The 14,002-nt window shown below is 47.7% G+C and overlaps 1 protein-coding gene across 3 annotated transcripts in view; it reads left to right on the top strand.

Annotated features, from left to right (window-relative positions):
* Nucleotides 1-12,739, top strand: part of UHRF1 (ubiquitin like with PHD and ring finger domains 1) — a 41,663-nt gene extending 28,924 nt beyond the window's left edge. For 2 of the 3 annotated variants that reach the window (XM_059697087.1, XM_059697086.1), the window contains exons 12-16: nucleotides 2,287-2,449; nucleotides 2,527-2,664; nucleotides 4,069-4,443; nucleotides 6,735-6,833; nucleotides 11,287-12,739. In XM_059697087.1, coding sequence (XP_059553070.1) covers nucleotides 2,287-2,449; nucleotides 2,527-2,664; nucleotides 4,069-4,443; nucleotides 6,735-6,833; nucleotides 11,287-11,433 — 922 coding nt within the window. In that variant the 3' untranslated portion in view covers nucleotides 11,434-12,739. The remainder of the gene's footprint in view (nucleotides 1-2,286; nucleotides 2,450-2,526; nucleotides 2,665-4,068; nucleotides 4,444-6,734; nucleotides 6,834-11,286) is intronic. The other variant, XM_059697088.1, reaches the window with a different exon arrangement.
* Nucleotides 12,740-14,002: the final 1,263 nt, after the last annotated feature.

Genomic DNA, 14,002 nt, shown 5'->3' with positions numbered 1-14,002 from the left:
TCCGAGAATATTTTTCCTTTTTTTTTCAGAGAGAGAGTGGAAGGGGGAAGAGAGAGAGAGAAACATCTGATGTGACAGAGACACATCAATTGTTTGCCTCCTGTATGTGAACGAGTCTGCAACTGAGGTATATGACCTGACCCGAATCAAACCTGGGACCCTTCAGTCTGCGGGCCGATGCTCTATCTACTGAGCCAAACCAGCCAGGGAGGGAAAGTCTTTGTAAGCATAAAAAGTATCCCAAAGCCTTGCCCTGGCTGGTTTGATTCAGGTCAGAGCACATATCTGGATTGCAGGCCCCATCTCCATTAAGGGGCGTGCAGGAGGCAGCTGATGGATGTTTCTCTCTCACATCTCACATTGTTTGCTCTCTCTCCCTTTCCTTTCCTCTCTCTCTAAAATCAATAAAAATTTTTTTTAAAAAAAGTATCATAAAGCCCAAAGGAAAAAATAGATTTGATGACCTAAATATTAGAAATTGCATTAGTAAAACCCATAAGTAAAATGAAGAGTCAGATGACTCTTTGGGGGAAAATCTGCAACAAACATGACACATGATTGTTATGTAAAGAGCTGTTGCAAATCAACAACAACAAAAAAACTCATAGAAAAATAAGATCATTCACAAAAGAAATGGAAATCTCTAATGACCATAAAAAATTATTCAACTTTAGTAATCAAAGAAATACAAATTGAAGTGATGGTGAAATACTATTTATTTCCCCTGTGAAATGCCAAGACATAGACGGGTGTTCCTCTATTGGTAGAAATACTAGTGGGTACCTTCTTTCTGGAAAGGTGTTGAAAATGATCTTATGACACTAATTCTACTTTGAAAGTGTATGATGAGACATGGGGAGGGGAAAATCTTATAATTAGTAATGTTTATCTTATCAGTACGTAAAATAGCAAAGTATTAGTACCTGAATGTTTTTGTTTTTTTTTTTAAAGGGAAGGGTTTGTTGTACATTTGTGTAGTGGAATATTTTAATTTCAGTAGCTGTTAAAAACCATGTTTTCAGAAAAGGTTTAATGTGAGGAACTGCCCGTAAGCTAATATTAAGTGGTACTTGCTGCACACAAACTAAGAAACTTGTTTAAAAATTACTGTTTGCGCCCTGGCTGGTTTGGCTCAGTGGATGGAGCATCGGCCTGCGGACCAAAGGGTCCCAGGTTCGATTCTGGTCAAGGCCATGTACCTTGGTTGCAGGCTCCTCCCTGGCCTGGGCCCTGGTCAGGGTTCCTGCAGGAGGCAGCTAATCGATGTGTTTCTCTCACATTGATGCTTCTCTCTGTCTTTCCCTCTCTTTTCCATTCTCTCTAAAAATCATTGGAAAAATATCCCCGGGTGAGGATTAACAAAAACAAACAAACAAACAAAAATAAAGGTGATTAAATGTTTTAAAAAAATTACTGTTTGCACCTAGAAAACAGTTGCAGAGTTGCAGCTCTTTTTTCTTTCACACCCAATAGAGAGGTCAGAGTGCTGAGCCTGACCTCTGGTTGGCTTTTCCCAGGCCCCTGTGCCCTTGGGCGAGACAGACCTGCCTGGCCAGCCCTTGTTTGCTGCCTCCTCTTTTTCTTGATGATGTCCTCCCCACATGCCGTGCTAGTAGCTCGTGGCTCCAGTAATGAAATACCACCAACCGGGTAGTTTAAAACAACAGAAATTCTCGCATATTTCTGGAAGCTCAAAGTCAAAATCAAGGTGTCAGAGTCATGCTCCCGCTGAACTTTCTGTGGGAGGGTCCTTGCCTCTTCAGCTGGTGGCTATCAGCAATCCTTGGTCCCTCAGCTTGTGGCGGCATCACTCTAGCCTCTGCCTCCGTCTTTACACGGTGTCCTCCTCTGTGTGTCTGTGTCTCAATTTCCTTTTCTTCTAGGGCAGTGGTTCTCAACCTGTGGGTTGAGACCTTTTTGGCAGTCGAACGACCCTTTCACAGGGGTCACCTAAGACCATCCTGCATATCAGATATTTACATTATGATTCATAACAGTAGCAAAATTACAGTTATGAAGTAGCAACGAAAATAATGTTATGGTTGGGTCACAACATGAGGAACTGTATTTAAAGGGCCAGAAGGTTGAGAACCACTGTTCTAGGGACACTAGTCATTGGATTTAGGGTTCCCCTCCTCCATTCTGACCTCCTCTGAACTTGACTTTATCTGCAAGCACCCTTTTCCCAAAGAAGGTCACATTCATAGGTTCCATGGGTTAGGACGCCCTTTCTTTTTGGGGGATACAATCCAAACGATAGCATGTGGCCCCCCACTCCCCCTGCAGGGCACTGGCTCTCAACTGCAGCGCCCCCATCAACGAGCGCAAAGGGGCCGAGGCCAAGGACTGGCGCTCAGGGAAGCCGGTCCGGGTGGTGCGCAACGTCAAGGGCCGCAAGCACAGCAAGTACGCCCCCACTGAGGGCAACCGGTACGACGGCATCTACAAGGTGAGAGGTCCTCCCTGCGCCCACCGGCGCCACCTCCAGTCCCAGGTGACACTGACACGGGCTCTCACTTCCCACAGGTTGTGAGGTACTGGCCTGAGAAGGGGAAGTCCGGCTTCCTGGTATGGCGCTATCTTCTGCGGAGGGACGACGAGGAACCTGGTCCTTGGACGAAGAAAGGGAAGAACCGGATCAAGCAGCTGGGACTGACCATGCAGGTGCGTGCAGGCTGTGCTCGCCTGGCCCAGCAGTCCTGGTGTGAACGTCGTCTCCCTGGTCAGTCACTGGGGATCATGGCAGGAGAACGGCTGTGAGTGCTCAGTTAGCCAGAGCCTGCCTTCTTGGCCTAGGAGCTCTCGGGGGTTTCTCTTTCAGCCTAAATGATGTCCAGGAGCCGAGCTGGCCACATCTTGCTGCTGTCTACCCCATTTCAGTGCCGCAGCCAGTGGAGATGGGGATGGGCAGAGTGTGTTCATAGTGTTAGAGTTGAGATCCAGACTTGTCTCACCGGTGTTATAGTAGATAGGTTTACCTGGGGAAAAAAGAAACCAACAAAACTGGTGGAATGTAGAGAAGTCAGTCCTAAAGATAAGGAGGATTGGTCCCTCCCGGCCGTCGCCTCTTTACAGAAATGGAATCTTCTGTTTTCCAAGAATTCACCCTGTGCTGCCATAGAGCTTTTGGCGCTATAATTGTGGTGTTTTCTATTTATTATTGTGAGGTGCTCTAGCAGCTGGTAACTGTCTTGGGACTATTTAAGGAGTCTTAATTGTCAGTGAGAATCTGATAGTGCCTGCCCTCTGGGGGGTGTCACAAGGAGTTGAACGTGACGTGTGTACCCGTAACGGGTAAGTTCAGAAGCTGAGGAACAGGGGAGAAAAATAGCCGTGGGACAGGAACATCAGCATCTGATGGGAGTAGGGTTTTTATTTATGTTTTCAGTTTCCATTGCAACTTAGTGTTTCTTTTAAAAAAGGTTGGAAGTTTCTTGATAAAATATTTCCAAATCAGACATGACTCTAGGTGCCTTAGATATGGGGTTATAACCAAGTAATGCTTGTGCGGACCTGGAACCCAAGGGCCATCGAAATGAGGTTGGATGGCAGTAAGGCCCCCGGGCAGTTGTTTGCAAAAACGTTTTCTCGGTGCAACCACGGCAGAGCTGGAGATACATTTACCACCCGACCCTCGTGGGAAAGTTTGCCTACCCCTTAAAGGAAATAATGAAGATAATAAAATTATCATATTGGCTTGATCCGACCCTAAGAATTTTACCTGCACGGTCTCATTTAATGCGTCACTCTCACCCTGCCAGGGCAGGTTAGCCCTGCATTCTTGGTAAGTGCGGTGATGAGATTGCTGCTCCAGGCTCCAGAGTTGAGTGGAGGCCTCAGATCGGAGGCTGTAGAAGTAGAAGGAGTTAAGGCTTTTAAGGCTGGTATGGGGTCGGGGGAGGGAGTGACTTTGAGGTGAGGGAAGGGGAGATGGCAGGAAGTGCGGAGTCAGTGTGGCAGATGTCAGGTGGGGCAGTCGCCGGTCCCCCACCCCACAGGATGTCTGGGTCACCCAGGAGTCCCACTTCTCCAGCCTCTTCTCCAGCCTGTGCCTTTGCCCTTTCGTAGTATCCAGAAGGCTACCTTGAGGCTCTGGCCAAGAAGGAGAAGGAGAAAGAGAACAGAAAGAGGCCGACTGAAGAGGCAGAGGAGAAAGACGAAGAGGAGGAAGAAGAGGAAGATTTCACGTCCCCCAGGAAGAGCAAACGGAGGAGTAAGTCAGAAGGTAGGTCCCTCTCCATGGGCAGCCTGTCCATGTGCTCTTGGGCTCGCCCGCCCTCACCACGCTGCTCTGTCTCAGGTGCCTGCTCCCCGAGAGTTACACCCAAGAAAACCAAGGTGGAGCCTTACAGCCTCACAGCCCAGCAGAAGGCCCTCATCAAGCAGGACCAGAGCAACACTAAGCTGTGGACCGAGATCCTCAAGTCACTCAAGGATGGGCCGGTGAGCACCCGTATGGCCTGAGCGGCCTTCCCGAACCCTTCGTCCGCATTCCTCCCCCTTTCCCCATCATTTTTTTTTTATTATAACAAAATAGAGATAACATAAAGTGCATCATCTTAACCATTTTTCAGTGTACAGCTCAGTGGCATTAAAAGACATTCACATCATGCATTCACCCCATCATTCATCTCCAGAAATTTCTCATCTTCCCAAACTGAAACTCAGTCCCCGTTCTACACTAGAACTGCCCATGACCTCCCCCAGCCCCTGTCTGAATGACTCCTCCAGGGACCTCCTGACAGTGGAATCACAGTATTTTTTTGTTCTTTTGTGCCTGGCTGATTTCACTAAGCATAATGTCCTCAGGTGCATCCACATTGTAACAGGTGTCAGAACTTCCTTTTTAAGGCTGAATCATAGTCCGTTGTCTGGAAAGACTACATTCTGTGTATCCGTTGTTTGTCAGTGGACAGTTGGGTGGTTTCCATTTTCTGGCCGTGGTGAATCACACTGCTTTGTACACGGCTGTGCAACCATCTCTGTGCATCTCGGCTTCCAGTTCTCTTGGGTAGATATGGATGTTCCTCAATTTACCGTGGGGCTCTGTCCCCACAAATCTATCGTAAGTCACATGCATTTGATGCATCTAACCTACTGAATATCACAGTTGAGCTCAGCCCACTGAGCATGTGCACAGGCACGTCCATGAACCTCCACTTGGGCAAGAGCCACTGCTCAGCACCACAGGTCAGTATCAGACTGCGTATCACTAGCCCGGGACGGGATCAAAATTCAAAATTGAAATACGGTTTCTACTAAATGGGTATCACTTACACACTATTGCAAAGTTGAAAAATTGTAAGTTGAACCATCGTAAGTTGGGGGCTGTCTGTACCCAGAAGTGCGATTGCAGGGTCATATGGCAGTTGTAGTTTTACAATATTTTGAGGAAACTCCATATTGTTTTCCACAGTGGCTATGTCAGTCTGCATTTTTACCAACAATGCACGAGGGTTCCCTTTTCTCCAAATCCTCACCAACCCTTGTTGTTTGTTGATATATTGATGATAGACATTCTCACCGGTGTGAGATGATTAATTTGCATTTCTGGTGATTAGTGATGTTGAGTATTTTTTTCCACATGTCTATTGGCCTTCTGTAGTCAGTCCTCTTTGGAGAAATGTCTACTTAGTTTCTCTGCCCATTTTTAAACCGGATTATTTGTCTTTTGGTGTTAAATTGTCCAAGTTCTTTATATATACGTTTTGGATATTAATCCCTTATCATATGTATCATTAGTGAATATCTTCTCACATTCAGTAGGTGGTCTTTTTGTTTTGATGATGGTTTCCTTTGTTATGCAAACTTTTTAAAAATGTATTTTTGTTGACTTCAGAAAGGGAGGGAGAGGGAGAGAGAGAGAAACATCAATGATGAGAGGGAATCACTTATCCACTGCCTCCTGCATGTCCCCTCCTGGGGATCGAGCCTGCAGCCCAGGCACATGCCCCGACCAGGAATTGAACCTGTGACACCCTTGGTTCCTGGGTTGATGTTCAACCACTGAGCCACACCCGGCTGGGCCAAAAACTTACTTAGTTTAATGTAGTCTCATCTCAGGGTCCTCAGTTCTGTTTGCAGTTTCTTTTGCTATGGAAGGGAACGTATACACTGATCCTGGGGTTCAGATGTATTTTAGGGGCATGGTTTAGCCGGGCACACGTCCTTCAGGTCACCTTCTCTACAGAGTGTTCTGTGACCACCTGCACTTTGGGTTGGCCCCTCCCAGGCTCCATGCTGTATTTCCCAGCACTGTTGTGACATTTCTGTCTTTCCTCGTTTTATCTTTGCCCCCCTCCCCACCCCCACAGGGCTCCAAACTCCGTGAGGGCATAGGGTTCTTCAGTTTAATCCACTGCTGGACCCCGTGCCCAGGCAGCACATAGAAGGCACTCAGCCTTATTTACTGAGTGATCTAGACTCATGCCCTCAGCTAAAGCCTGCTCTGGACCCCACCCTGGGTGTCCTGCTCAGCCCTGTGGAGGCTGTGACCCGGGCAGGCTGTGCCCATCTCCGGGTCCTGGGCAGGGCCTGCACCGGTCTGGGCCTCTGCTTTCTCATCTTAATGGGGATCACACCGCTCCTGTCGCCTGGGGTAAGGATAGGAGGATTACATTAGGGAACCAGGGCCAGGCTCTAGTAGGGAGCCCCGTTTTCTGAGGCTTCCATCAGCATGGTTCATTTCGGTGTAAGGTTCTGCTGGTCTCAGGCATCCTCTCTTCTGGTTTCAGAAATTCCTGAATAAAGTAGAAGAAACATTCCAGTGTATCTGCTGCCAGGAACTGGTCTTCCGCCCGATCACCACCGTGTGCCAACACAACGTGTGCAAGGTGAGAGGCGTGGGCACGGGAGCTGGGCTGCCACACACCCAGCACATAGTATGGGCTTGTTGGCTTGGCTTCTGCACGCTCCTGGCTCCCTTTGCAGGGCCTCAGTGTCTGTTTTCCAAATAGCCGTGGTCATAGTTGCCTCCCGGCCTTCATCAAGGGATCCCATCGCCCCCTTCCCCACTCCCCGCCCTCCCATGCTTCCCTGGTGCTGTGGAATCAGATGCCAAATCCTTGCCCCAGTCACCGACCCACCTGGGCCGCCTGGCACTCCAGGTCACCTCGCCTCATGATTCCCTCTTCTGTGTGTTGGCTGGTTCTCTCCTCCCTCTGGAGCACGCTCCCCAAGTCTCTCATGTACCTGGGGGTCCAGGGTGGGGGAGGATAGTCGGCAGTCCTGGCCTGAGGTCTTGTCATAGTAAATGTCTGTAAAGCAGGCGGTAGAGCCCAGCTGGTGTGCTCAGTGGTTGAGCATCGACCCCTGTATCAAGAGGTCCCTGGTTCAATTCCTGGTCAGGGCACATGGCTGGGTTTCAGGCTCAATCCCAGTAGGGGGTGTGCAGGAGGCAGCTGATCGATGTTGAGGCATTGATGTTTCTATCTCTCTCTTCCTCTCTCTCTAAAATCAGTAAAAACATATTTTTAAAAAGAGCAGGCTGTAGAGGCATGAGGTGCTTGTCTCCTAGAGGAGCCAGAAGGAAGGCTTCCTGGAGGAGGGGGCCTCCGGGAAGCTTTCCAGATTGCGGGATGGCATGTGCAGAAGTTTGGACAGGCAGGCATGCCTGAACAGCTGGGGCCTGGAGGGGATGGAGGGCTGGGAGGTGGGCCATAGGCTCTGCCTGGTGGTCAGTGTCAGGAGAGAAACAATATGATTGAAAGAGAGATGGGGAGCTGAGATCAGATTAACCAGGGTCTCCCCTCCCCCTTGCACTGTGGACATTGGGGCCAGAACTTTTTCTTGGGGGGTGGGCATTTTGGGCACCAGGGGGCGGGGGAGGAGGTTGAACAGCTTCCTGATCCCCATCCACTCGCTTCTCCATTCATGACAACCACAAATATCCCCAGACATGGCCCAGTGTCCCCTGGGGGCAGAATTGTCCAGGTGGGAAGCACTGGCCTGTGTAACTGGTTTCTTTGCAGTGTTTTCTGGCCCAAGTCTGTTAATAGGAACTTATGGGCAGTGTAGGCAGATGGTGTCAGAAGTGACTGTCCCCACCCCCTGGTCACCCTTGGTCCCTGAGCTTCTGGCTCTTTCGTTCTCGGATCTGGCCCCCTTCCTTGCCTTGAGGCTGGCTCAGTCCCTCAGCTGTCACCCTCGGGGAGGGGCTCAGAGAACATGAAGCAGTGTGGTTGTTTGGCCGTCAGAGCCAGGCCTCCACTTTTCTGCTTTTGGGCTCTGCCACCATGTTACATGGGCTGATGGTGTTCCTTCAACGCTGTGTCTTGGAGAAGTGGCTCGGGATTGGTGGTGAGATATGGGCTTTGGAGCCAGCAGCCAGGGTTTGACCCTCCACCCAGCTCTTCCCCTCCCATCCTTGGAAAGCCACCCAACTCTCCGAGCCTTAGTTGCCCTTTCAGTGAAAAGGGGCGTAGCAGTGCCTTCCTGGCTTGCTTCTGGCTGTAGGTGACACATGCTAAAGTGCTTTAGCCAAGCAGGCAGAGCGGGCCATTGATGCAGGGGGAGCTTACAGAACGTCAGTCCTGGATAGCACTGCAGAAATGGGCTGAATTGATGGGGTTTCAGGGACCAAGCGTCTCATATGTGTCATTAAAGTGCCAAGGCTGCCCTGGCCATTGTGGCTCAGTTGAGTGTTGTCCCATGCACCAACCAAAAGGTCACCAGTTCGATTCCTGGTCAGGGCACATGCCTGGATTGTGGGATCCATCCTTAGTGGGATCATGCAGGAGGCAGCAGATTGATGTTTCTCCCTCACATTAATGTTTCTCTCCCTCTCCTTTCCTCTCTTTCCAAAAACCAAGTGCCAAGGCTGTGAAGGAAGAGGGTACCGACATTTATGTGTCTGCCCCGGCTGTCCATGCAACTGTAGTTCCATCTCCCAGAACATCAGCATGTGAGGGTTATGGGAAAACGATCCTCACCTTCATGTCCCAGCACCTATTTTTTATCTCATTTTATTAAATCATTTTATTATAGTAAAATACACATAACATAAAATTTACCATCCTAACCATTTTTTTAAATCCTCATCTGAGGATATTTTCCCATTGATTTTAGAGAGAGTGAAAGGAGAGGAAAAGACAGAAATATCGATGTGAAGAAACACATCGATTGGTTGCCTCCTGCATGCGCCCCAACCAGGGCCCGGGCTGGGGAGGAGCCTGCAACCAAGGTACGTGCCCTTGACCAGAATCGAACCCGGGACCCTTCAGTCCACAGGCCAACGCTCTATCCACTGAGATAAAACCAGCTAGGGCATCCTAACCATTTTAAGTGTATAGTCCAGTAGCATTAAGCACATTCATATTGTTGTGGAACCATCTCCACCATCCATCTCTAGAACTTTTCCATCTTTACAAGCTGAAACTCTGTCCCTACTAAACACTAACTCTCCATCCTCCTACCCAGCACCTGGGTTCCCACCATCTACTTTCTTTTTGTTTTTGTAATCTTTATTGTTGCAAGTATTACATAGGCTCCCCTTCTTCCCCCATTGACCCCCTCCAGCCCACCCCAGGTCTTTACCATCTTCTTATCGTCTGTGGCCATGAGCCATGCATATATGCATACAAGGTCTTTGGTTGATTACCTCCCACTCACCCACCCTCCCCCGCCTTCCCTCCGAGTTTCTGCACTCTGTTCCATGCTTCCATGTATCTGGATCCACTCGGTTCATTTTGTTAGATTCCACATATGAGTGCGATCATGTGATGCTTGTCTTTCTCTGACGGGCTTATTTCGCTTAGCATAATGCCCTCCAGGTCCGTCCATGCTGTCTCAGGGTAAGAGATTCTGTTTCACTGCTGCGGAGTATTCCATGGTGTAAATGTGCCACAGCCTTTCTATCCACTCATCCACTGACCACCATCTACTTTCTCTCTCTGTGGCTTTGACTCTTCTCGGGACCTCCTGTGACTGAACCTCCTGAATATTTGTCCTTTTGTGTCTGGCTTCTCTCACTGAGCATCATGTCCTCAAGATTTATCTGCACTGTAGTGTGTGTGTCGGGATTTCCTTTTTAAGGCCAAATACTAGTCCATTGTCTGGATGGACCACACTCTCTGTATCATTCATCTGTTGATGGACACTTGAGTTGTTTCCATCTGTTGGGTGCTATGAGTCATGCAGTGATCCAGAACCTGATTTTTGAACATAGACCCACATCTTAGTTGTTTTGAGCAGAAAGAGCTACCTTTTGTTCCTGGAATCAAGGCCATAAAATTTTTATTGAAAAGGAATTTAGGAATTGAAAGAATGTCAAACAAAAGCCTCAGTATGCATTTGTGGGGGAACGTGCCCCCACAAATGGCGTCAGCAGGCTTTCTATCGTGTTCACATTTACCCAGTTGCCTGATGTCATCCGTCAGGTGTGCACACCTATGCAGGTGTCTGCATACATGTGTGCATTGTCTCTGCCCAGGTGGTAACAACTCAAGTGTCCACCAACAGATGAATGATACAGAGAGTGTGGTCCATCCAGACAATGGACTAGTATTTGGCCTTAAAATACTTCCCTGTTTCTCTGATTCTCTGTTTCTCTGATTGGGAAGTTGGCTCTCCGGGCCTGTTTCTCTCTTTGGGTCTTCCCTGTTTCTCTGACTGGGGAGTTGTCTTCCCTGTTTCTCTGATTAAGAAGTTGGCTCTTCAGGGCCTGTCCGAGTCATAACTCTGTCTCCACCTGGCTTAGTTTGAACCCAGAAGTCTGGCTCAGCGCCAGAATTCCTTCCTTTCTTCCTTTCTTCTCATTGACGCATATTTATTTATCACCTACTATGCTTGGTGCTGGGGAAGTCAGTGAGATACAGCTCCATATCGCAGGGAGCATCTGGCCTATTCGAGACAAATGTTAGTAAATAACACGATGCCAGAAGGCAGAAAAGGTGCTGTTTTAAGGCAAATTGGGGAGGTGACAGGACTGGCTGTGGTGGGGCTGCCTACGATGATGCTTAAGGGCTGTCAGGGAAGGGTCCTCTGAGGAGGTGACTTGAGCCAAGGCAGGAGTGACGGGAGAGCCAGAGGACAGACCTGCTAGGTGGTGTAATCTGTAAGTGCCAAGGCCTGGGGACCAGGATGAATTAGTCTTTGAGGGGTCCTTGGGAGGTCAGGCTGGCAATGGGCAGTGAGTGGTAGAAAGTGAGACTGAGGACCAGGAGGGGCCCTCCGGACCCTATGAGAAGTCAGTAAGTGCTCTCAACTCTGTCAATGGAGACAGTGGGTGGCCAGGAGTGGCTCCACTGACATGGACGGAACGTCTCACCTTCCTATTCTCTCTTGTAGAATTGCCTGGATAGATCCTTCAGAGCCCAGGTGTTCAGCTGCCCCGCCTGCCGCGGCGAACTGGGCCGAAACTACTCCATGAAGGTGAACCAGCCGCTGCAGGCAATCCTCACCCAGCTCTTCCCCGGTTATGGCAACGGACGGTGATCCACAAGCACTTCTCGCCGGGCGTTTTTAAAAAACGCATCAGAGGCGTCCTCGGCCCCTCCTGTTTTTAGTGGGCTTAACTTAAGTATGTAGTTTTTCCTCTACTTCTTAAAAACCCTTGTCTTCCTGGTTTTGTTTTTTTAATCTATAAATTTTAGGAATTTGTATTATGGCTCAAAGAAAGAAAGAATGTTAGACTGCTCCGTGTTTTATCTTGGTTTTTTAAAAAAGTATAAAGCCTGCAGTGTATGAGCAAAAACACAAACATTTTTTCTGAAGATGAAATTAGAAATTACTTGGCCCGAAGGCCGCTATGTTGCCAACATCAGGTTCTCAGAGGCTCCTGCAGGAAGGCCTTGACTGCCTAGAACCATCTTTCCCAGGTGTGTGGGCTTGGCCCCAAAGCTGAAAGCGGGCACACCTCCTGACAGCGTTTCATCGCCAGAACTCAGCAGGGTGGTACCTGGTGGTGGCCCTGGGTGTGGCGTGGCCCAGGAGTCATCCATCAGGACCTGTTGAAAGGGAAAAAGGAAAAGATCCCATTCAGCCCAGTTTAAACTCTGGCCTCACAGCCATCCGCCACCAGCCGGCTTCCGTGGTTAAGACCCACAAGCAGAGACCTGTGTCCCTTGAGCAGAGTTGAGGCCACACAGAAGCTACCTCCGCTGGACTGTCCTGTGTGTGGAGCCGGGTGTGCAGCCAAACGCTGTCCCCTCTGGAACGCCGCAGAGGTAGATGCACGAAGCCATGTTCAAGTGCCTTTGGTTCTTCCTTTCTATACACGGGGCTCTTTTTTTAGCACTGAATTACTGAAAATGCCAACCAGACTCTCAGATTGGCCAGCCAGTTCTTTCCAAATCTGGGTGAGTGTTTGGGGATAGGTTGAGTTTTGTTCTTCCTTTACATTGAATTTTCAACTCACCAATTGAGATTTACAAGAGGGAATTTGTTTTTAAAATAAATACTTTTTCTAAATGAAATTTTTTTTGTAGTTACTGTATATGTACCAAGAAATCTATAACTTAGGGATTTATTTTTTATTTTTTTATTTTTTTGGAATTATTTGTTAATTTTTCTACAAACTTTACCAAAGTTTGCAGCTCATACCTCAACAGAACAGGGATATTTTAAATCTCATAACTGCAGACAAACTGGAACAATATTGTTTGAAAGGTTTTTTTCCTCTTTATTAGGTGATTAATGTATTAGGAAGAAATGACAAAATCCTGTGTAGGCATTTTCTATAAAGTTCAATATTCTTTGTCCAGATTTTAGATTCTCAGAATAAATGTCTTTTACAGATGCATTTGGTTGTCTTCTCCTGTTTGCAAATCGCTTTGTAGCCCACCGGGTACTTCTGTTTCTATTATTTTATTTTCACAAAAACCGCAGGAGACAGACTAGGCAGGGTAGCATCATCCTCACTTGGCAGATGAGAAAACGGAGACCCAGAAGATCAAAGTGATGGGCAGTGGTTCTAACTCCTGCTCAGGAGGGGTTTGGCTTTGACCTTTATGGGGTCAGCAAACGACAGTTTGGAATGGGGGTGGTTACTTATTCTCACTAATGTGCTTCTGTCTCCATTTACGTTTGAGGAACCCTAGGCTGCAGTGGTCTCTGGGGGTCTGCAGGCCTGGGGAAATTTGGGTATACCGGGTGTGTGGGGACTGATGACCTGAAATGCTAATTTCAGGGGAAGTCAGGACACGGATGAGGGAAGGTACTAGTGCTGAATTCTGAAGAGGCTTTTATTTACATTGACCTATTACCCGGTGCTTTTTATTGACAGCCAGGTAATGACATGGGCAGATTTAATAAGAAAGTTCTGCCTCTTTGGTCCTTAAAAATGTGTTATGAGTGTGAACATACTAAGTGCAAGAAGGCAGTCACAGTGATCACATATGATTTCATATGAAATCTCCAATACAGGAATCCATAGAGACAGATGAGTGTGTCCCTGGGTGGGCCCTATATGGGACAGAACACATTGAGGTGGGTTCATTGTCAAGATTGTGGAATTTTGGGGTGTTTCTCTCATTTTCAAAGTTAAATATAACAAGTATATTTGTGGAACCACTATGCAGAAATAATCACAATATTGGGCATATTTCTTTCCTGGTAGATGTATAAAATTTTAAAAAATGGCTTTGTTGAAATACATTTCATGCTGCCATAACATTCACCTATTTAAAGTGTACAGTTCATTGGTTTTTTAGCATGTTCACGGACTTGTGTGACCATCACCATTTTCTAGTTCCAGAAGGTTCCCATCACCCCAAAAGCAACCTCACACAATCCTCCAGCCCCACAACCACAAATCCACTCGCTGGATTTGTCTGTTCTGAACACTTCATATGAATGGAATCATGAAATACTTGGCCTTTTGTGGTCTCATGTTTTCAAGGTTCATCCGTATATTTGTGGCTAATATTCCACTGTGCAGGTGGGCCACATATTTCAATCCATCTGGTTGACTTTTTAATGTAAAATATCCTTTTCCTTCATCCCAGATTATAAAATTCATACACAACCCCTTTAGAACACTTGGAAACTGACTACATGAAGAAAA

This window comes from Myotis daubentonii, chromosome 5 (genome assembly GCF_963259705.1).
Source record: "Myotis daubentonii chromosome 5, mMyoDau2.1, whole genome shotgun sequence".
In the NCBI taxonomy this organism is placed as follows: Eukaryota; Metazoa; Chordata; class Mammalia; order Chiroptera; family Vespertilionidae; genus Myotis; species Myotis daubentonii.
Note: the sequence above shows the minus strand (reverse complement) of the source record. Positions and strands in the feature narration are given on the sequence as shown.